We start from the raw sequence: 22,399 nt of genomic DNA on the forward strand, positions 1-22,399 counted from the left end.
ATGCCAAGAATACAAAAGTGAGTACAACGTAGGGCTTATCTTCAAGTTCAAAAAAGTAAAGGAAACAAAATAAGGTGGTAAGTGCCATAAAACAAGTTTTAAAAAAAGCTTCTTTTTGTTATGAAAGTAATTAATATATGCTTATTGGGGGGGGGGAAGCAAGTAAGCAAGCAACAAGCAGCCCTCAGTAACAGAGTAAATTAAAAAGATATTTATAAAGTAGTATATAAAATGAAGAGAGATGATAGGACAATTCATTCTAAAGAAGTTCCAATGAGAGAAAGCACAAGAGTTCTTTTAAAAGTATGAAGTATTTAAAAATTCACAGACTCACCCAGGGAAGTGTGTGCCCTCCTGCCTACCTCTGAGCCACCCACTCTGGGTGGGGAAGGGGCACCTATAACAAACATCTCCAAGAAGACAGCTTTTCTCCAAGAAAATTATCCATCAAAAGAATTTTCTAAAGAATGGATCCCAACAAAATTAATTTTTTATCGTTTAATAACCCAGTGGGTTTCTAAAAGGCTAATGAAGTGCATTTTTGGCTATGTTTTGTTTGAAACAAATATGGAGATATTCACAAAGCAAATGGCCACTATGTATATTTACGTCTGTCAGAATTTCATTTCAATACCAATAACTGTTCACTAAATTATATGGCTTCAGGAAAAACCTGTTCAATATCTATGAGAAATAGGATTAAATAACTGATTAATATCAACTTACTAGGAGAATGGGTAAAGGTTATGAAATAATTTATTAAATAAGTTTATTAATAAAATATAAAAATAGGTTTGACCTCACTAATAACCAAGAAAAAAAAAAAGGCAAAGCAAAGAACATCTGAATGTCCAAAAGCAATCAGTTAAATAACCCAAGGCACATTCATATGAAAAACTACTATGTTCTTATTTAATATTTTGAAATTGAGTAACAGAGAAGCTATGTAATACAATCTAAGAGAGAGAAATTGGATACAAAGCACTATAGATTCCATTTTGTAAAAGAAATAAAGAGAAACATAGAACATTAGCAGTAAAGAAGGATTTCTCCAAGTGGTAACAGAGGACTTGCTTTCTTTTTTAACCCTTTTGTATTTTCTAAATTTTCTTTTTTTTTAAGATTTTATTTATTCATTTATGAGAGAGAGAGAGAGAGAGAGAGAGAGAGAGAGAGGCAGAGACACAGGCAGAGGCAGAAGCAGGCTCCATGCCAGGAGCCCAACATGGGATTCGATCCCGGGACTCCAGGATCGCGCCCTGGGCGGCAGGCGCCAAACCGCTGAGCCACCCAGGGATCCCCTGTATTTTCCAAATTTTCTATAGTAATGTTCAGGGATTTTTAAGCAGAATAATAATTTTAGAAATAAACAGCATGAATTGATGACTTGAAATTTCCTGAGGGCAGGGAGCATAGCCTGCGTGCTCATCTAACACAGTGCTTAGCATATCACATATGCTCAGTAATTATTTGTGGAATAGACCAATGAGTGAGCAAAAATTTTTTAAATTTTTATATACTTTCAGACTTACAGAAGAGTTGTAAGATTAACACAAAGGATTCCCAGATGCCCTTCACCTGATTCCCCAAACATTACATATAAATCCTACACTGGATTTATCCTTCTCTCTAGACAGATATTTTCTCCTAATGGCTAAAATTAGCTCCTTTAAAAAGTCCTTCTTGAATGTCAGAAAAAAGGAGTGCAAAGATCACAGAAAATGCCAGAGATCCTATCTTGACCCAAGAAGTCCAACAACTCTGCTGCTTTTAATATATACGTTAATGTAGAGCTTCAAGTGAGGGATTTTACGTTGATGCATCACCGAAATTTCACATGAGCTATGAGCCTTCAACCATTTAATTATCAGGCAAGTCCTGAGAGGATTAGCAAGAAGAACATAAACCACTGAACCAAAACAAAAGGCAAACATATTTTAAAAGAAGGATACGTTCTAATAAGTCCAAATTTTGGAGGTCAAAATAAAAGTTAAGTTATACTTCTGACTTGAGCCAAATAGAAAGAAGCATCCTCAAGGATGAGATGGAGGGAGGGAAGGAGAGAGAGGCAGAAGAAAGAGAATAGAGAGAAAAAGTGGTCTCTGACAGTCTAGAAAGAAAAGAGTATGTTACAACTTAGCAGCAACAGACCTTCATTTAAGGTTTGGAAGGAAATGCTTTTGTGATTTTGAGTTTTAGTTGGTTTCTTTCTTGAATTTTCATTTTTTCAAGTAAATCTGATCTGCCAAAGAAGCAAATTTCTCCTGGCAGTATCAGACCGATCACCACATACACGAAAGAACTGGTGTCTGTGTTAAACACAGTCTTACAGAAGCTGTTAATGGCTTGATTTGAGTCTACAGCACTCAAGATATCAAAGCTACAGAATCTTGGAAAACAACAGTATTGGACAAACGAATTAAGAAATTCGTTTCTAGCCCTTACTATGAAGGTTGTTAAAATGTAGGTCATTCAAGAACATAAGGAAATAATTGGTATATGCTCAGGCCCTCAATAACAATTTCCTGCAAAAATTTAATTTAAACTAGTTATATTTCACTTTAAAGGTTATTCACAACTTGATTCTCACAAAGGAAAAGTATGATCCACTTATCTGGCACTGATAATTTCTCTATGACAGCATTATGTTGAGATGGAAAGGATGAAACACTGACTTCAAGTCTAAAACTATTTCCCTAGGGGATGCCTGGGCGGCTCAGTCAGTTAAGTGTCTGCCTTCAGGTCACATCATGATCCCAGGGTCCTGGGATGGAGCCCCACATCGGGCTCCCTGCTCAGTGGGGTGTCTGCTTCTCCATCTGTCCTTCCCCCTGCTCATGCTCTTTCTCTCTCCCACTCTCAAATAAATAAAAATATTTTTTTAAAAAAAAGTAATAAAACTATTCTCCTAAAAACACATTAAGCACTTGTGGTTTCAATTTCCTAAGTAAAAATGCATACCATGCCCCAAAGAGGCATCACATATTTTCAAAGACTGAAATAGGAGGCATTGAAAAAAAAGTGGGGGGCATTACTTATTGTGTCCATTGAATGTTGAAAGCCATTAAAAATAATGCTTTTGGCATACCTGACAATTCTTGTTTTACAAACGAGAGCACAGCCAGGTAAACTTGACAGTCAGCTATGATTATCTGCCTCTGAAGCCGATCAACCATAGAGGGGGCAGATTTTCGGGCATCAACCTGTTTGATGGAAAGAAAAGTACATGTTGATAAATCACACCCAAGAACAAGACACTATCCAAATAACTATTACTTTACTGTGCAAAAGAACTTCACGCAGGAACTGTAAGACAGGTGCACTGAAAGCCAAGACCAAATTTATAATGTATTCCCATGAGATCTACAATAGGATGAAGAACACTGCAACTCAAAGACAAATATCCTGAGTGAGAACAATCAAGCTTGTGGGAAACCATGAAAGTCAACACAGAAGTTCAGACTTTTACCTTTTTTAAAAACAATTTAAGTTCTTACCTATCCAAAATAAAAATTACTAAAGGTAGAAAATGTTTCCCAAAATAGAGAACCTGAAAAACCACTTTGCAGCCATCTACCTTTGTTCACGTAGGATGAACACTGGGGTTCATTCCCTATGTGCACACAACTGAGATGTGAGGGTCAAAAACGGATACATTTTAGTGAAGGAGAAAAGAGCTGAACTGAACTCAGAATTTAAGCCATACCTCTAAGGTTACTACCTCTATAAAAGAAGCAAAAGGTAAAACTAAAAAACACTTTTTTATAAAATGTTGGTCCTTATTATAATGTCTGTAATTTTAAAAAGTTTGCTCTGATAAAGAATACTGCATTTTTAATACAAAGTGAACTTGAACAAGATAATCTACATAGTTTTCATGGGCTTTCACAGTGACATAAGAACTGATAGGATCTTTGCAAATACGACAATAGCATATATACTAAACACAAAAGAATGAACTGTTTTCCTTTTTTTCTAGATTAACATAATCTACTATGGCCACTATTGTTGCAAATGCAGCCGCAGAACTCATTACTTTGCCTAGGCAAATGCCAGTTTATTAGTGCTTCTGTTTCTTTGTAATAACATCTACTGTGTAGGGTTGTTGGAAGGGGTAATGAGATACTGTATGTGAAGATGCTTTTTAAATTGCAAAGACCCATTACCAATGTTAATTCCTAACATATGTGTTAGGCATAGAATTAGATACTGAAGACAGACATATGAATAACTTACAGTCTAATGAGGGAACACTGACCTCATTACCATGTAATGCAGTTAAGTGCTCTGAAGGGTCAAGTACAGGATACTACGGGGATGAGTAGGAAACCTACTCAACATGGCTTTGGGGCTCAGGCAAGTGTCCTAGAAAATGATCTAGGAAGACCTACCTAAAGAAGGAGTAGGAATCAGGTCAAGAGGGAAGAGAACATTCTAGGCAAAGGACAAGGAAGCACCAAGTCAGCCACTGTAAGGAGTTTAGACTTCACTGTAATGGCAAGGGTTGGGACCAGGGACACGGAAAATGAAGCCAGCAACATATTTGCATTTTATACACTGTATCATTGGAGAATGAATCTGAGAACAGTGAGAGTTGTTGTAGGCAAATGGGGATGATGGTGGACCTAAGGAAATGGCAAGAGGGGGAGAGAAGTGGATGAATTCAGGAGGTATTCTAGAAAGAGAGGCAACAGGACTCTGTCCCTGATCAGATGCAGGGTTTGCAGAAAGAGTCATCAAGGAGACCTCTGGCCCTTCTGGACCATCAGGAGCCAGTCCTCTTGGCCCGAGTGGCTTCCTCATGGTGGACACCATTAGCAAGAGCAGAGATGAAGCAAGTTGGACACAAAGGAGCCAAAGAAAAGATGGGCAGCTTTTGAGGACTGTAAACAGCTTCTGACTGGTTTGTCAGCTCAACAGGTAACACCTGCAAGACCCCTGGGCACTCCAGAATTATCAGGGGTAGGAGGATGCCTCGCCAAAGACTAGACTTTTGCACTGAAAGGTGAAAGCACAATCAGGGAAAGTGAAATACAATGTTATTTTGACTTTATTTGTAACCAAAGGCTGGTAAGTCCTGCAAAAAATCAGATAGATAGCCAGATCCCTCAACTATGCCAAAATGCAACATATTTGAATTATATATGCACGAAAGTCTCATCACAAAAGCTCTTAGCACATGGCCCATTAAGGAAGAAGATAATCTTAAGAAGGCAAAAGAATTACTGCACCAAATGGCTCTGATGACTGATGGGGCAGGTGGGGGTGGGGCTCTATGGTTTTAAAAAATACATTTTACATAATCAAACATGTGAGAAACACACATTGTGCTTTGTCATAGCCAAAATATCAAAAACCAAGTAAGTGAGCAATGATCTCAGTCAGTGGCACTCTGTTCACAACCTAAAGACTCAGTGCTTACATTCTTCTTAATTTTATTCTTGATAGTTTCAATTACTCCAGCCTCTTCACTTTCACACAGCTTCTCTGTCGTCTTTAAGTCATCACACGCCAACTGCATTTTTTCTTCTTCAAATGTCATCATGGCGTTCTTCCAAGAAAAAAGTAAGGAAAGAATGAATGAATCAGTAAGCAATGGAAAATTTAAGTGATTTATTACAACAAAATCCCAAGCTAGGAGAAAAAAAAAAAAAAACATTCAAATTATTTGTTGCGAGTAAAAAGAATTGGAATGTTACAGTGAGCCCTAATCATTTCCAAAGACTATAATCTCAATATAAAATAAGAATATACCGGGCAGCCTGGGTGGCTCAGCGGTTTAACACCACCTTTTAGCCCAGGGCCTGATTCTGGAGACCTAGGATTGGGTCCCACGTCGGGCTCCCTGCATGGAGCCTGCTTCTCCCTCTGCCTGTGTCTCTGCCTCTCACTCTCTCTCTCTCTGTCTCTCATGAATAAATAAATAAAATCTTAAAAAAAAAAAGAATATACCTCTATCACACCTACATGAAAAAATAGAAGGTAATAAAAGTTCTTGCAATTACTGTTCTATGACCTTTTTTTGTTGCTATCCAACACAGTAACCAAAGCCCTGTAAAATTTCTGACTGGTCTACTTCATTCAGGTGGTTTTTGTTTTTTTGTTTTTAGATTGTATTTATTTATTCATGAGAGAGCAGGGGGGGGCAGAGGGAGAAGCAGGCTCCATGCAGGAAGCCTGATATGGGACTCAACCCCAGGACTCCAGGATCACGCCCTGGGCTGAAGGCAGGCACTCAACCGCTGAGCTACCCAGGGATCCCTCACTCAGGTTTTATAGCGGTGTCCCACTGCAAAGTTCATTCTGCCCACACGTGGACCCCTGGCTCCATCAAGTACTGTGCTAATGAAACGTCAGCTGTAGGTAGGTCTTGGAAAACACCGGTCTTTTCAAGGACAGCAATTTCAATGGGTTCTCTTATTTGGAATTATATAACACTGTCCATGGTGAAAAATTTCACTGACAGCCTGGTAGATTTTTCCAGGCCATAACTGATTGGGTAGGGGCAACCCTTTCCTGCCAAAAACCTGATACTTTCACCAGTGGAACAGAGATTTCTGAGGTTATGGATGAGTCATAGCAGCAGAGACATGACACTTGGCTCTTGGAATGCTTAAAGAACTCATTGGAGCTGGCTCTCCACCATGCCCTATCCATTCAGCAAGCCCTCCCCTTGGCATTCGAGGCCTCCTCCTTGGTAAGACTGCAATATATTCTCCCCCTGTAGCCAAACTAGATCACAGCCACCACCTTTGCCCAAGCACCCCACTGCTGGGCAAACAGACTCCAGCCTTGCCACAGCATCTCTCCCCACCTTTCTCCTCCACCCAGCCAACCCTCACTGACTTTGTAGTTAAGTGGGTACTCATGTGATTTCCACAGAGTACTGTAAAGTCCGATGATGCTATGTTTTCTTATCAACAGCAAGCCTTAAAAATTTGTGTTGAATCCCCTGGCAAAAAGAGGAAATAAATAGTTTGAATGAAAATCATGTCACCAGAAGCTGGCCTGGTACCTGAGGCTGGGCACTGGCAGCCTGCACAGGACACACCAGTTTGTGGACATCTTCCTAGATCTGAAATCCAAATTTTTTTTCTATTTTACTTCACTTGATCTCTACACAATATTGACTGTAAATATATATACACACACACAGACACACACACACATATATTTGCTATTTTACCATTCTATGATAGCTTTTTTAAATTATGTATTTGAAAGTGATTTATACGTGATGTTATATGTATTTCTGGAAAAGAGCATCCAATTTTCTACTTTAAACACCTAACTGCAACCTATTCCTTCAATTCCTAAATACTAATATTTAAAAATATAATAGGAACTAATAAATTTCAGCTCTGCTAATTTAACTTGCTTTCCAGTCCATATATAATAATTTTAGAGCAAACCTTTAGTATCCAAAGTCTGACCTTTTCTTTTCTTTTTTTTTTTTTTTTAACTGCTAACGCAGGGACACCTGGGTTGCTCAGTAGTTGAGCATCTGCCTTTGGCTCAGGTCATGATCCCTGAGACCTGGGATGGAGTCTCGCATCAGGCTCCCTGCAGGGAGCCTGCTTCTCCCTCTGTCTATTTCTCTGCCTGTCTCTTATGAATAAATAAATAAAATTTTTTTTAAAAATCGCTAATGCAGTTTTATTTTTTGGAAAGGTCTTTCCAAATTTATTTTTATTTAAAAAAATTGATTGGGGAAACACAGTACTCTGGAAATAAAATACGCATTTTATTTTTTATTTTTAAGATTTTATTTATTTATTCATGGTAGACATAGAAAGAAAGAGAGAGAGAGAGAGAGGCAGAGACACAGGCAGAGGGAGAAGCAGGCTCCATGCCGGGAGCCAATGCAGGACTCGATCCCAGGACTCTAGGATCACACCGCGGGCCAAAGGCAGGCGCCAAACCACTGAGCTACCCAGGGATCCCCAGCATTTTATTTTTTACATTGAGGAATACAAGATATCTCACAGGTCTTGACTGATATGCAAAACTTTATTCCACTTTTAAATGCTAAAAGATGTGTATCTATAGGGGGGCCTGGGTGACTCAGTCGATTAAGTGCCCGACTCTTGATTTCAACTCAGGTTATGATCCCAGGGTCATGGGATGGAGCCCCACATCAGGTTCTGTGCTCAGCAGGGAGTCTGCTTGAGATTCTCTCTCTCTCCTTCTGCCCACCCCCTCCAACCCTGCATGAGCATGTGCTTTCTCTAAAATAAATAAATCTTAAAAATAAAAAATTATAGATCTGTATTTATACAGCTAGCAACTTTAAGACATACTTTATATACCTGTTTCTTTCACACCAATACCTCTCCCCATACCAACTTACCAAAAAACTGACGAAGCTGGCTCCGAAACTCATTAATGGGCTATGATTTCTGTTAAGGAAACAAAATAAAATTATTTTTAATGTATACTTTTTATAAACATTTGATATATTAGGAACATTATAGATTCCTAATAATTGGACAGACAGTAAGGTCTTAAAGCTGATAAAATTACACTAAGAAAGAGGCACCTGTGTGGCTCAATCAGTTAAGCGTCTGACTTGATTTAGGCTCAGGTCATGATCTCAGCATCATGAGATAGAGCCCTGAGCCAAGCTTTGTGCTAGAAGTGGCACCTGCTTGAGATTCCCTCTTCCTCTGCCGTTAATCCCCTTTCTCTCCCCTTCTCTCAAAAATGGAAAGGGGAAGGTGAAAAGGAAGGGGAAGGGAAGAGGAGAGAAACCTGGCCAATTCTTCAAAGCAAGGTGCACAAGAAAGTCAAATTATAACAAGAGATTGCTTTAAGTAAACCAACCTGACATCTGCAAACATGTGACCAAGAGAAGATGATTAATATTCATTTTTAAAAATGCAAAATATATTCAAAACTTTACACACATAAAATACCATTTTTAAAGTAGATCAGAGGGTTTTACCAGAGCCAACCTTGCAAATTCACTCATTCCATCTAAAGAACTTCAAGAATGCCTCCCTAGAGTCAGACACTCTCCCACTGTAATACAGTCATTAGTGAATTACATACGTAAGCCAAAAAGAAACCAAATCAAACTACCAATTCAAAAGATACAGGAATATAAACTTTCCACTTCAAATTCACAACCAGTACAAAATCTAAATCTCTATAAATTGCGCTAAAAGAGAAAACAAATGGTAATTGCCTTCTTAAAGAAAAATAACTATACTGATTTTTTAATTATGTAGATAGCATATGGTCATCCTAAAAAAGGAAAGAATAATGCATTTAGTCAATCCCCTACGGAAATTTAGTTTGGGTCCAAAGGGAGTGTGTGTTTGGGGGTGGAAGTGGGGAGGACATGCACATTTATATGTATATGTACATATACACATATATCCAATATGTGTATCAGATGAGCATCTTTGTCCATATATCTCTTCAGGCAAGTCCAAATACGTTCTTGGGATAAATTGCTAGAGATGGCATTCCTGAGTCAAACAGTATGCACATCCATTTTCATCTTGGAGGCAGAGGGGAGGGAGGGAGAGAGAGAAAGAGAGTAGAGGGAGTAGGGAAGGAGAAGACGCAGTAAGGAACCTGATTTATTTGGAATATTAGCTTTTTGCTACATTTTTTCCCCATCTATTTAGTACTTACTCAAATTCTACAATGGATAATGATTTGTTTACCCTCACCTAATAAGGATATTAAACTAACAAGAAAAAAAGCAGGAAGATCAACTCATTAGTGAGGAATGCCCTGCTAGCATTCACGTCCATAAGCAGGCTGAAGCAGGGCATCCAGAGAACACTGTGGAGTCAGCCATCCCTCCTCTGCAGCAGAGCAGATGCCAATCTTCCCAGCCCACAGCTCTGCATGGACATACCACGACAGCCTCTCAACCTAATTTGGTTTGCCTATATTGTCCCCTCTAGGATGTCATTTTCTGCCTCTTATTCCTTACCATGCCTTACACACAACAGGCATTCAACAATTATGAATCAGTGAAGGAATGAAAGACAGAGAACCCTGCCTTTCAGGAACATTTTAATTAAGCCCTGATGAGTATGGCTTTTCCCCTTTCCTTGCTTATATGTTAGCTACTTGGTCATCTGAAAAATGAAAGCAGCTGAAACCAGGGCCTGGTGTTGCTATATGTGCTTCTTGTTCTTGACTAAAATTAGGTTTCTGAGAGCCAAGGCTATTAATTATTCATGGTATCCTAGCCTCACCCTCAGTACTTCACATACCATCATAGGTGAAAAAACAGCCCAGTGGGAACCCTCTTCCCTCTCCGATGTACAGTCTCTCTGCAAACTCCACAGCATCTGGTACATTAGACAGTGTACGTGGTATAATAAACCGATCAATAAACACACACTCGCTCATATGCTGCACAAAGACCTGCTCTTTTAAGAATTTAACAAGTTTCCCTTGACTTTTTAAGCCTATGTTAATTTATCTCATCTTGATTATTTTGGCCCACAGATGTGTTTCTACATAAAACTTACTCATTTTGGGGATTTGGAAATGTTCCCAAAGAATACAAGTATTACTTTAAAGCTGAAGCTAAGAAAAGAGAAGGAAAAGGCTCCTAGCTCACCTCAATATGCTCATATTGGGAACCAATAAATGTTGACCCAAACAGGAGGGCAGTGAGGGTATTATGTAAAGACTGAACATAAAGGTAAGCATTAGAACCAAAATGCAGGGGATCCCTGGGTGGCTCAGTGGTTTGGAGCCTGCCTTTGGCCCAGGGCGTGATCCTGGAGTCCTGGGATCGAGTCCCACATCAGGCTTCCTGCGTGGAGCCTGCTTCTCCCTCTGCCTGTGTCTCTGCCTCTGTCTCTCGTGAATAAATAAATAAAATCTTAAAAAAAAAAAAAAAGAACTAAAATACAAAGCTTCCTAAATACTAGAAGACATAAAAGTGAACAGAGGTGAGGACAAGCAAAATATATTAGATGGTATAAACCTCCCTTATTTAAAAGAAGGAAGGATATAAATATAAAGATATATACAATTTGCTAATTTTGAAAAGGAAGTTGGAATAACCTATGCATTTAAAAAAAAAAAAAAAGGATACCTAACAAGGTGAGATAAGGAATAGGGAAGAAGAAACAAGGATAGAAACAAAGCTTTTTTGTAGATACTTTGTTTTGTAGTTTAGACTTCGGAACTATGTAAATATTGCCCATAATATCAAATTTTAATAATGCGATCCCTAAAATGTAAAATTAATGCAAATCCAGCTGGTAAAATAACCACACAGAACTATTCCAAGTGACATTACAACATAATAATCTGACAGTGCATTTTTATTATGAAATACCCTTAAAAACAGACCGTAGAAGATGGTAAAAAATTTGTTTTCAGTAATCATATTCTCACCAGTGAACTTGGTATTGTCATCCTAAGGCTGCTGGGGATGTAGTTTATGATAAAGCAACGCATAGGTATGTTGGTGTTTGTTAGGACTCAGGGCTTTGTGCACCGGAAAAAGAATTAAGTTAATTAAAAATCCTATAGTCTAGAATATGAACTTACTGGTTTTATCTCTAAAAAAATACATATTTTCTGTCTACTGAAAAAGCCTAGAAATAACACCACCAGTAGCACTGAGCATGCCCAGCACCCTCTTTAATACATTAGGTAAAAGAGACTGTGGCTTCTTGAAGAAATGGCTGATTCCAGGTCAAGGGTAAGAAATGTTCAAGAGGAGCATGGAATATAGGAGAAAGCAAGGAAGCTTAAAAATTATATTAGGTTCTTAAAGATATTCCCACTATGCAAACATGGAACAATCTAATCCCTAATGAGGGTAAAAACAGCAATGGATTGAAACCTCAAATAAGATTAAACTCTAAGTTCATAATGGTACTCTTAATTAAAAAAAAAAAAAAAAAAAAAACACCTCCCTGTTTGCCTATGGAAGATCCTAAGGAACCAACTCATTGTTTTGGAAACTGATTTTAACAAAAGAGAAGAAATAACCATTTACCCTGTCTTTTCTCTGAGGACTCAGATTAATGAATTAGTTGGGTGGGAGGGCAGTCTTTTTACATAAATATCCTGGGATAATAAATGAGAAGCAAAGATAGAATCAATGTTTCATTTTGCAGCTCCTAATGGAGTAATGGATATGGGCACTGACCATAGAGAGAAAGGAACATATTAAATACCACCATGCTGATATAATCAGCAATATCCAAGCTATGGGATACCACAGAACAAAAATCCTAGACTCACCAGCAACACTAAAAAAGTATATGGGGGGCCAAAAGAACTGAAAAAGAATTTCTGAAATAAAAGGTATAAAATACAACAGACACTTAAAGACACAGACACATCAAACTATATACATATATACACACATGCACACATAAACACATATATACAAACCAGTAACAATTACAATATGAAACAAAAATCACAATAGCACCAAATCACTAATTATCTAAGGATGCATCTAACAAAGATGTGTAATACTGCTGCACTGAAAACTCAAAACATTACTAAAAAAAATAATAATAATAAAAGACCAGGGTTTCTTAACACTTTGGGTCAGATTTTTTTTTCTCGTGGGGGCTGTCCTATGAGTTGTAGGATGTTGGGCAGCATCCCTATCTTCTATCTATAAGATGCCAGTAGCACATGCCACTCTTCCACCACAGATGTGACAACAAAAATGTCTCCAGACACTGACAAATATCCTCTGGGGGCAAATCAACCTGAACTGAAAACCACTAATCTCAATACAGAGATATACAATTTTTATGGGTTGGAATCCAGTATTGTTAATTTCACTTAAACTGAACTGTAACTTCAATGCAATCCAAAGCAAAATCTCTCTCTCTCTGTGTGTGTGTGTGTGTGTGTGTGTGTGTATTGAAAAGTTGATTCTAAAATCTACATGGGAAAGAAAAAACAAAATGGCCAAATCAAATGTGAGGAACAATGACAAAGCTGGATACCTGAGATCAAAACTTAATTAAGAATTTCTGTTTACCCATTAGAGATTTAAAAAGACAAATCACAGACTAAGAGAAAAAAATTAAATACACTTATCCAACAAAAAGCACATCCTCAGAATATGTAAAGAATTCCCATGAATCAGTAAAAAATGACTACCCTGGCAAAAGTCTTTAATAGGCATGACACAAAAGAGTTTATCTTCAAGTCAATACGGTAATTATTAAAAGGTGCTGAAAAGGAAACACTTTGTTTATCAGGGAAATACAAAGTAAAGCCACAGTGAGATACCACAACTCTCCCATCAGCTTGGCCATAGTTGCAAGGACTAACAATATCAAGCGTTAATGAGAATGTAAAATAACTAGCACTCTCCTACGTGGCCCTGCAATATCTACGAAAGCTAAACATGTGCTTTCCCTGTGATCCAGTAACTGCGCTGCTCAGTATATATATGCACACACAACAGAACTGAATTAGTATGCCCTCAAAAGATATGTATGGCAGGTTAATAGCAGTATTCATAATAGCTTCAAACTGGAACCAGCAGAATGGATCAAATAATTACAGTATATTCATTCAACGAAATAGAGTAGTTCACAGCTACAAGGAAGGACAGACTACTGCTAAATATAACATGAATCAATTCCATAGACAATGTTGAGTGAAGAAAGCCAGACACAAAAGAGCATGTGATTCCATTGATATAAAGTTCATAACCACTGTCCTGACTTCTGTCCTCAGAGGGGTGATTACTGACTGAGTAGGAGCCCTGCAATGCTGGAAAGATCCTATAACTTTATCTGGGCTTAAGTAGTTACTTAAGTAGTAGTGATGTTCATAAATGTATACACTCTTCAGTGTATGTAAGCTTTTCCTCATGAAAAAGAAAAAAATTAAAAAGCAAAAAATCAGATAAATGATCATTGAAGGCATTTGGTTATATCAGTGAATTATTAATTTATTAGGTATGGCTACATTTTAAAAAATATTTTTAGAGATGTATACAAAAGTATTTATGGGTGAAATGATGACTGGGATTTGCCTCAAATACAAATTGAGGTAAGAGAGTATTAAAAGAGAGCTGTATGACTGGCCATGACTTAAGGTTGGCATACGGAAACATGAGACTTGATTATACTATTTTATGTACCTGAGAGGATGTAGGATATTTTTAAAAGAAAAAGTTAAAAAGCAAACACAAATCAAAATCTTCTGCAAAAGAGGTCTTTTGGAATACTGTTTTGTTTTGTTTTTTAAGATTTTTATTTATTTATTTGAGTGGCAGCATGAACTGGGGTTGGGAGAGGCAGAGGGAGAAGACGACTCCTCGCTGAACAGGGAGCCTGACATAGGGGCTTGATCCCCAGTCTCTGAGATCATGACCTGAGTCGAAGGCAGACTTAACTTTCTGAGCCACCCAGGCACCCCTGGAATCTTTTTTGATGAGAAGTCTTCTTATGGTCATTGCCATTGTTTGCTTTCTGAAAATGAACCACCAGTAGTAATAAAATGGCTCTAGATTTTTTTCTCTGTATATGGAGTCTCCCAAAGACAGAAAACCTGTTGCAAATACCAAGGAATAACTGATCATCTTTCCCTCAATTCATCAACACTGCCAAAGTTTAAAAAACATTTATCTAGAATATTAAAACCTGAATTGATGAAAATTTTATTTTCTGAAACACAGTGAAAGAAAATGTATGCATTTGACTTTTTTTTTTTAAGATTTTATCCATTTATTCATGAGAATACACAGAGAGGAGAGAGAGAGAGAGGCAGAGACACAGACAGAGGGAGAAGCAGGCTCCATTGCAGGGAGCCCGACGGGGGACTCGATCCAGGGTCTCCAGGATCACATCCTGGGCTGAAGGCAGCACCAAACCACTGAGCCACCTATGCATTTGACTTTTAAAGAAATCTTTTTTCCATTAAATAAATGGGTATAATTACTCTTTCAGTCCCTAACTGAATATGCTTTTTCAAATGTGGTTTTAATCTCCTAAAATAGTGGCAAATGATTGGAATTTTAAAAATTTTTTTTTATTTTTGTGAAAATGTTTTCTATTTACATGATGTTGGGACACCTGGGTGGCTCAGCGGTTGAGCATCTGCCTTCAGCTCAGGATGTGCTCCTGGAGTCCCAGGATCGAGTCCTACATTGGGGGCTCCCTGGATGGAGCCTGCTTCTTTCTCTGCCTATGTCTCTGCCTCTCTCTCTCTCTCTCTCTCTCTCATAAATAAATAAATAAATAAATAAATAAATAAATAAATAAATAAATAAATAAATAAATAAAATCTTTAAAAAAAAAATATTTACATGATGTTGAGTTCTTAGATGAATTCTCCAAAAGGACTTTTCTTCCCTTCAAACGTGCAGGGAGATTTATTTGACTTTTAGTTTTTTTGTTGTTGTTGTTTTGTTTTTTAAAGGCAATCCAGGGCCACCTGAAGCTAATAAGCCATGACAATCATCTTCATCTTTCACTGCATCCCCAAGATCCCAGATTTGAGGGTCAAAGAAATAATCACATAAATTCACTCCCTGCTGCTTTTTAAGGCAGCTGTGCCTTTTCTGTGACCCAGGCTGCTCATGTGACCCATGCTATTTTAAAAAAATCAGTTCCTTGGAGCAGCTGGGTGGCTGGGTTAGGTTAAGTGTCTGACCCTTGATTTTGGCTCACGTCATGAGATCAAGCCCCACATCTTTCTTCCTCTCCCTCTATCCTTCCCCTTCTCTTCTCTTAAAAAAAAAAAAACAAAAACAAAAAAAAAAAACAGTTCTAGAGGACAATATGAGCAATTAAGTTACTGAATGCTTCTATAGATGCCTCTCTCCTTGCCTTCAGAAACAAAACTTTTGCTAATAAAACAAGTAATATCTTTTGTTCTGTCTTGTGTCTTCATGGGCTCTAAGGGAACTAAACTGGTTCAGTACCGCATTTTTCTCTCTCAAAGTAAATAGTATAGTGCCAACAGAAGAAAAAAGCTGAGTACATGATGCCATTCATTGCAGCATTATCCAGGGTAGGGAAAGTGTAAGTTTAAAAAAACTGTCTACAAAGGGTAAAAGCTTCATGACATCGGATCTGGAAATGATTTCTTGGATATGACCCCAAAGGCACAGGCAACAAAAAGTAAAAAAATAAATTGGACTGTATCAAAATAAAAACTGTACATCAAAGGACATAATCAACAGTGAAAAGGCAACTGCAACCCACAGAACTGGAGAAAATATTTGCAAATTATCTACCTAGTAAGGGGTTAATGTCCACACTATGTAAGTAATTCTTATGACTCAACACAAAAAAACAACTCAATTAAAAAGTGGGCAAAAGACAGTTCTCCAAAGAAGATATACAAATAATAAATACATGAAAAGATGCTCAGTATCACTGATCATTTGGAAAATGAAAATCAAAGCCGGGATGAAATACCACCTTACACCCATTATGTGGGCTATTATGAAAGGAAAGAGAGAAAATGAATGGGTTAATGAGGACATGGACACTGCTGCACAAGGAAACCCTTGTGCACTGCTGGTGGGGATATAAAATTGTGTAGCCACTATGGAAAACAGAATGGCAGTTCCTTAAAATATCACAAATGAAATTACCCTATGGCCCAGCCCAAAAGAACTGAAATCAGGAACTCAGATGTTTGTATACCCTGTGTTCTCGCAGCATTATTCACAATAATCAAGAGGTAGAAGCACTAAGGCAGATGAATGGGTAAACAAAATGTACACAAAATATGGTATATCCATACAATGGAATATTATTCAGCCTAAAAAAGGAAGGAAACTCTGGGGCATCTGGGTGGCTCAGTTAGTTAAGCATCTGCCTTTGGTTCAAGGTTGTGATCTCAGGGTCCTAGTATTGAGTCCCACATCGGACTCCCTGCTCAGTGGGGATGCTGCTCCTGCTCTCTCTCTGTCTCTCTCTCTCTCTCTCTCTCTCTCTCTCTCTGGTTCGCTCTCTCAAATAAATAAAACCTTTAAAAAAAAAAAAAAAAGGAAGGTAACTCTGACTCATGCTGCAACACAGATGAGTCCTGAGGATGTTATGCTATATGAAATAGGGAAGTCATAATAAAGTACTGTATGACTCTACTCATATGAGGTACCTACAGTAATCAAATTGAGAGAAGAATGGTGGTTGCCAGGGACTGGGGGCAGGGAGGAATGAGGAGTTGTTTAACGGGTACAGGGTTTCAGTTTTTGTAAGATGAAGAGTTCCGGAGATGGATCAAACCACAATGTCAATGTATTTAACTAAATGGCACACTTAAAAGTGGTTTAAATGGAAAATATTATGTATATTTTATCACAATCAAAAAATTTCTGAAAATGGACAGAAAGCTTGCAGTAGAATAACCTAGAAAAAAATGGCTATGACAGAATGTGATGTAAAAACAAAAGTTCCGGGGATCCCTGGGTGGCGCAGCGGTTTGGCGCCTGTCTTTGGCCCAGGGCGCGATCCTGGAGACCCGGGATCGAATCCCACATCAGGCTCCCGGTGCATGGAGCCTGCTTCTCCCTCTGCCTGTGTCTCTGCCTCTCTCTCTCTCTCGCTCTCGCTCTGTGACTATCATAAATTAAAAAAAAATTAAAAAAAAACAAACTTAAAAAAAAAAACAAAAGTTCCATATACACTATGTTCCAACACATAGAGACAATCAAAAAATGAAAATACTTGTTGTGGGAGAGGGCAATAAGATTAATGGTGATTTTATTCAATGATAAGTATACGCATGTGGGCAGATAAACAATCACGATTAAGCTGCAGTAATCATGTTTCAATAACGTCATTGAGGACATTCTCCCTACATTTAGATACCTTTTAGAGGGAAAAAACCGCATCATTTAAGTCAATTTACTTGTTCTAAATACTCCATGATTCAGTTGTTGCTTTGATACAATTTCTCAACAGAATATATCATCCAGCCAACCAAACAGAATAATGGGGTGATTCAAGAGCAAAAAGAGACAAAGCTGCTTGCGTGGGAGTGAGTTATTCACGGAGTGGCAGGCTGTGGCCCAGCTCTGCCCAGCTGTGGCCCAGGGTGCTGTTCGCATGGGGTCAGGAGACAAACGGTTGCAAATGGAGAGAGAGATACTTATAGAAGGTTACTTCCCAAAACAGTCTCTGATTGTTTTCCAGAAATGAATGCAAATGATTTAGAGATTGCTTTTTATAGTATCTATATAAGTAATATTTTTAAACGCATCCTCTCCAAAATATTAAAAAGAAAGATGCAGCAGCAAGCAAGCAAGCAAGCAAGCCAATAGGCCAAATGGAATCACAGGGTTTCTTGCTTTTTGAATTATTTTATTGCATTTTTTTTTTCATTTTTAACAGTGAAATCTTCCCTCTATCATGCTGACTCCTCCTACCCGGCCAAGGAAAATAGATAAATAAACTCCTTATTATAAGGCCTTCTGACAAAAGCAGAGTTAAAAACTAAAATATGCTGAAATCAATACAAAATAGATAAAGCCTCGAACTGTTTAAATTTCATAGGACACTGGCCATCTGAATATGGAACTCATAACTTGTACTTGTATCCCCTGGGTTATTCTCGCAATTTCACTGTCCTGTGTTTTCAAGTCCTCTTTTGAGTACACGGTGTTAACAATCAACAGAGAAGATTAATTTGGCTCCTCTGCAATGAACTATGTTTTCCAAGTAGACTGTACTTTTTAAAAAAATATTTATTTATTTATGTGATAGAGAGACCACAAGCAGGGGGAGTGGCAGGCAGAGGTGGAGGGAGAAGCAGACTCCCCACTGAGCAGGGAGCCTGATGCAGGGCTGGATCCCAGGACCCTGGAATCATGACCTGAGCCGGAGGCCCCTTAACCGACTGAGCCACCCAGATACCCCTGAATTTACTTTTTGACACCATTTAGAAATAAGAAACCATGATGGTGAGCAAAGGAGTGCCTGGCCTGCCAGGGCCAAAGATCAGGACAGTTTTTATCACTCGCCATTAACTGAAGAAACTGAAGATTCATCTCCACGCCTACCATGACAGCAACGAGGAACAGCAACATTTCCAACCCCTTGTTCTTGTTGCATTTACTCAACAAATGTGCATGAGAGCACCTCTTCCCTGTGCAGAAAAGGGAATGGTGCCTCTGTAGCGATGAGGGAAAAGCTCTAGCCCATGAATCCAGGAAGGAAAATACATTCTTCCCTCAGGTGGCTGCTGAGGAAAACAGAGGTAAAAAAGTACATTTGAAAGGTTTTTTTTTGACAGGATTTATAATAGTTATTAAGAACACTTTTCAAAATGAATAACCGAATTGATTCTGAAAGTATCTTAGTTAAAAAAGTCCTACAAAGGGTTCCTTCATGTATGACACAAGGCATCCCTAGAGGTCTCATATATGAATGGAGAGCACGGGTACAAAGTTCCCTTTTGAAGCTTGTTATGAATCAGATTATAATATAAAAATAAATATCTGTTGGGGCGCCTGGGTGGCTCAGTTAAGCATCTGGCTCTTGATTCAGCTCAGGTCATGATCTCAGAGTTGTGAGATCAAGCCCCAGGTCAAGCTCCATGCTGGGTGCAGAGTCTGCTTGGGACACTCTCTCTCCCTCACTCTCTCCCCTTCCCTCCTCCAGCCCCTTGGGCTCATGCTTGCTGTCTTAAAAAAAAAATTCATTATCTGTCGTTTTTTTGAAAGTTCAGTCACTTCCATAGGAATAGCAGTGGATCTATCCCATTTACTTTTCATCCTCCAGGCCTATGTACCTCACTGCTCCACAACTCCTAAGTCTCTAAGATAAATTTCCTATTTTAAAGCAGCTTCCTGGAATGTATAGTTGACTGAGCCTGTTCAGTGAGAGGTTAAACTGTCAATCCTATCCAAGTCAAACAATTATGAGAGTGATTAAGAAATCAGGCCCAACCATAAACTATACAATTTACTATCAAAGTCAAAGAAATAATAGATGGCTTTCATGTCAGTCCTTTCATTCTTCAACAAATTTAGATTTAAGAGAAAGCCATAAATTTTATTTATTTTTAAAGATTTTATTTGCAAAAGAGCAATAGCAAGAGAGCACAAGCAGGGGGAGGGGCAGAGGGAAAGGGAGAAGCAGACTCTCCACTAGGCAGGGAGCTTGATGTGGCGCTTGATCCTAGGACGTTGGGATCCTGACCTAAACCAAAAGCAGATGCTTAACCGACTGAGGCACCCAGGCACCCCCATAAATTTTTAAAAAACAAAAATGTTTTTTAAAAGGATAATTTTAAAATCATGCACCAAAGTCTTAATTAGATAATGTTCTGCAGTTTAAAAGAAAGTAAACGAGAAGTGATGTCTTTAACACATAGGGCTGAAAAATTCTAACAAATCTACTTTTGTTTCATTCATCCACTCAAAATATACTCATTGCACACCAAATATACAGTAGGCACTGTGCTATGCAGTGAAGAAACAAAGATGAATGAGAACATGCAACTGTTCAAGGAACCTAAAAAGTCCAGTTTGGAAGCTGCTGAAAACATTCCAGTAATAATAAATGGTGCTAGAAAGTGGGCAAATGGGTGCTGCTTTTACACAAAGCCATCCTCTGTCACCCTATTTTTCGTGGATGAATGAGGCTCCCTCTAACTGTATTTGATGATATCTAAAAGAAGTTACTTGCCATTTTCATTTCCTCTTCTCGTGTTTTTAGAAAGCACATATTAATAAACTCCAATCACCCTCTTCCACATCTCTATAATTCTCTGCAGAGAAAGATTTGGTATTTGCCCTGTTATTTGTCTGCATAAACGTAAGCCCCGAGAGTGGGAATACCATCTCTGCATGTGTACCTGTCCGGACCACACAGACAGAACCTGGCACACAGACAGGCCCCCAATATAAATCTGTTTAACAGACCAACCATCTCCTGCAGAATCCATGCTTCACAACATTTCATCTAATGGACCTTTCTCCCCAGTTTCCAAAAAATTACCATACATAAGGCTGTCCTCAACCTGAGTCCATCAAAACCACTTTCACTAACAAAAAATACATGTGCCTGCTTCCTTTACCAGAAAGAAGCAGTGGGGGAATTTCGTGGAAAGCCTCTATTCTTACTCTTCAAACACAGTTCAAAGCATGATCCTTGGGGAAGTTTCTTTTTTTTTTTTTTTAATTTTTTTAAATTATTTATTTATTTATGAGAGAGAGAGAGAGAGAGAGAGAGAGAGGCAGAGACACAGGCAGAGGGAGAAGCAGGCTCCATGCACCGGGAGCCCGACGTGGGATTCGATCCCGGGTCTCCAGGATCGCGCCCTGGGCCAAAGGCAGGCGCCAAACCGCTGCGCCACCCAGGGATCCCCTTGGGGAACTTTCTATCTAAAAGCGTGTGTCTGAAAATGATGATCACAGTCACTTAGTTTATGGCCGAGCGTGTTTGTCTTCTGCTCAGACTTGCACTATGGTAGGGCCTCTCTTCTTGGAGATATGAGAGCCTGAAGTGCACCACCCGCTGGCCACTGGGACACTGCGCATCTGGTGAGGGACACTTCTAGACCAGGGGGATGCCAGTCCCCAGCAATGTCTGCACTCACAGCCACTGGAGTGTCTGTGTACTTTTGTAACAGGATGCAGCCTTGCCTCTTACCAGAAAATGACTTTGTAATCCACCAGCTGGTGTCAAGAAGCCATGAAAGACTACTGAAAGCAGTGTAGCCATCAGCTTATGGCAAAGCATGGGAGGGCTTGGGGGTAAGGGGCAGGTTGAGACTCAGTCTCCACCTCACATGGAGACAAAATACACAGGGTCTTGGTCATTTCCTACACCTTGACGTCCTAATTACCTACAAACACAGGATTCATAAGCCACTCAATCCAGCACTCTGAAAAAAGCAACTAGGTCCTAGATCTTTACGTCCAATGGACAACTGTTCTGATGGATACATTTTTAGATGTATGTACATTAAGAACGCATCTCCTGCATATATCAAGATGCCCCTCAAAGCCGCTGAACTTATTTAAAATATAAATAGCTCTTGTAAGTGCATGGAAAAAACCGGACTTCGCTTTTTAGGCTTGTCTCTAGTATCTCACAAAGGAAATGCTAGCAGATTCAAGGGTATGCCTCTGGACTTGGGGTAGAGGGAGATTTGGGGAACATCTACAAAAGAGAAATGGTGAGCAGGGCAGAGGACACGGAGGGCTTGGCTGGGTCGGAGGCTGGGGAGCCTGAGCTCAGATTGCTGAGTGCCACCTCTCACAGAGCCCCAAATGGTGCCCGGCACCCAGCCAGCAAAGCCTGTGATGACGAAGAGAAGGAAAGCCTGCAAAAGGGAAATAAAAGCCAAATAAAAGGCAGAGAAACCAGTTTGGCCCCGAGTCCCCATTTTTTAACTTCCAAATGATTTCTTAAACTAGAATTAGTATGACAGACTATTTAGTAAACTGATATTTGTCTTGCTACAT

At 38.9% G+C, this 22,399-nt stretch overlaps 1 protein-coding gene across 1 annotated transcript in view; it reads right to left on the reverse strand.

Moving 5' to 3' along the window:
- Positions 1–22,399, reverse strand: part of TTC39C (tetratricopeptide repeat domain 39C) — a 110,080-nt gene that overhangs the window by 54,702 nt on the left and 32,979 nt on the right. Inside the window, exons 2-4 of the mRNA XM_055324096.1 lie at positions 8,351–8,399; positions 5,423–5,551; positions 3,089–3,203 (exon numbers count right to left, since the gene is read on the reverse strand). Coding sequence (XP_055180071.1) covers positions 3,089–3,203; positions 5,423–5,551; positions 8,351–8,399 — 293 coding nt within the window. The remainder of the gene's footprint in view (positions 1–3,088; positions 3,204–5,422; positions 5,552–8,350; positions 8,400–22,399) is intronic.

Source organism: Nyctereutes procyonoides, unplaced genomic scaffold (genome assembly GCF_905146905.1).
Source record: "Nyctereutes procyonoides isolate TBG_1078 unplaced genomic scaffold, NYPRO_anot_genome, whole genome shotgun sequence".
NCBI lineage: Eukaryota > Metazoa > Chordata > Mammalia > Carnivora > Canidae > Nyctereutes > Nyctereutes procyonoides.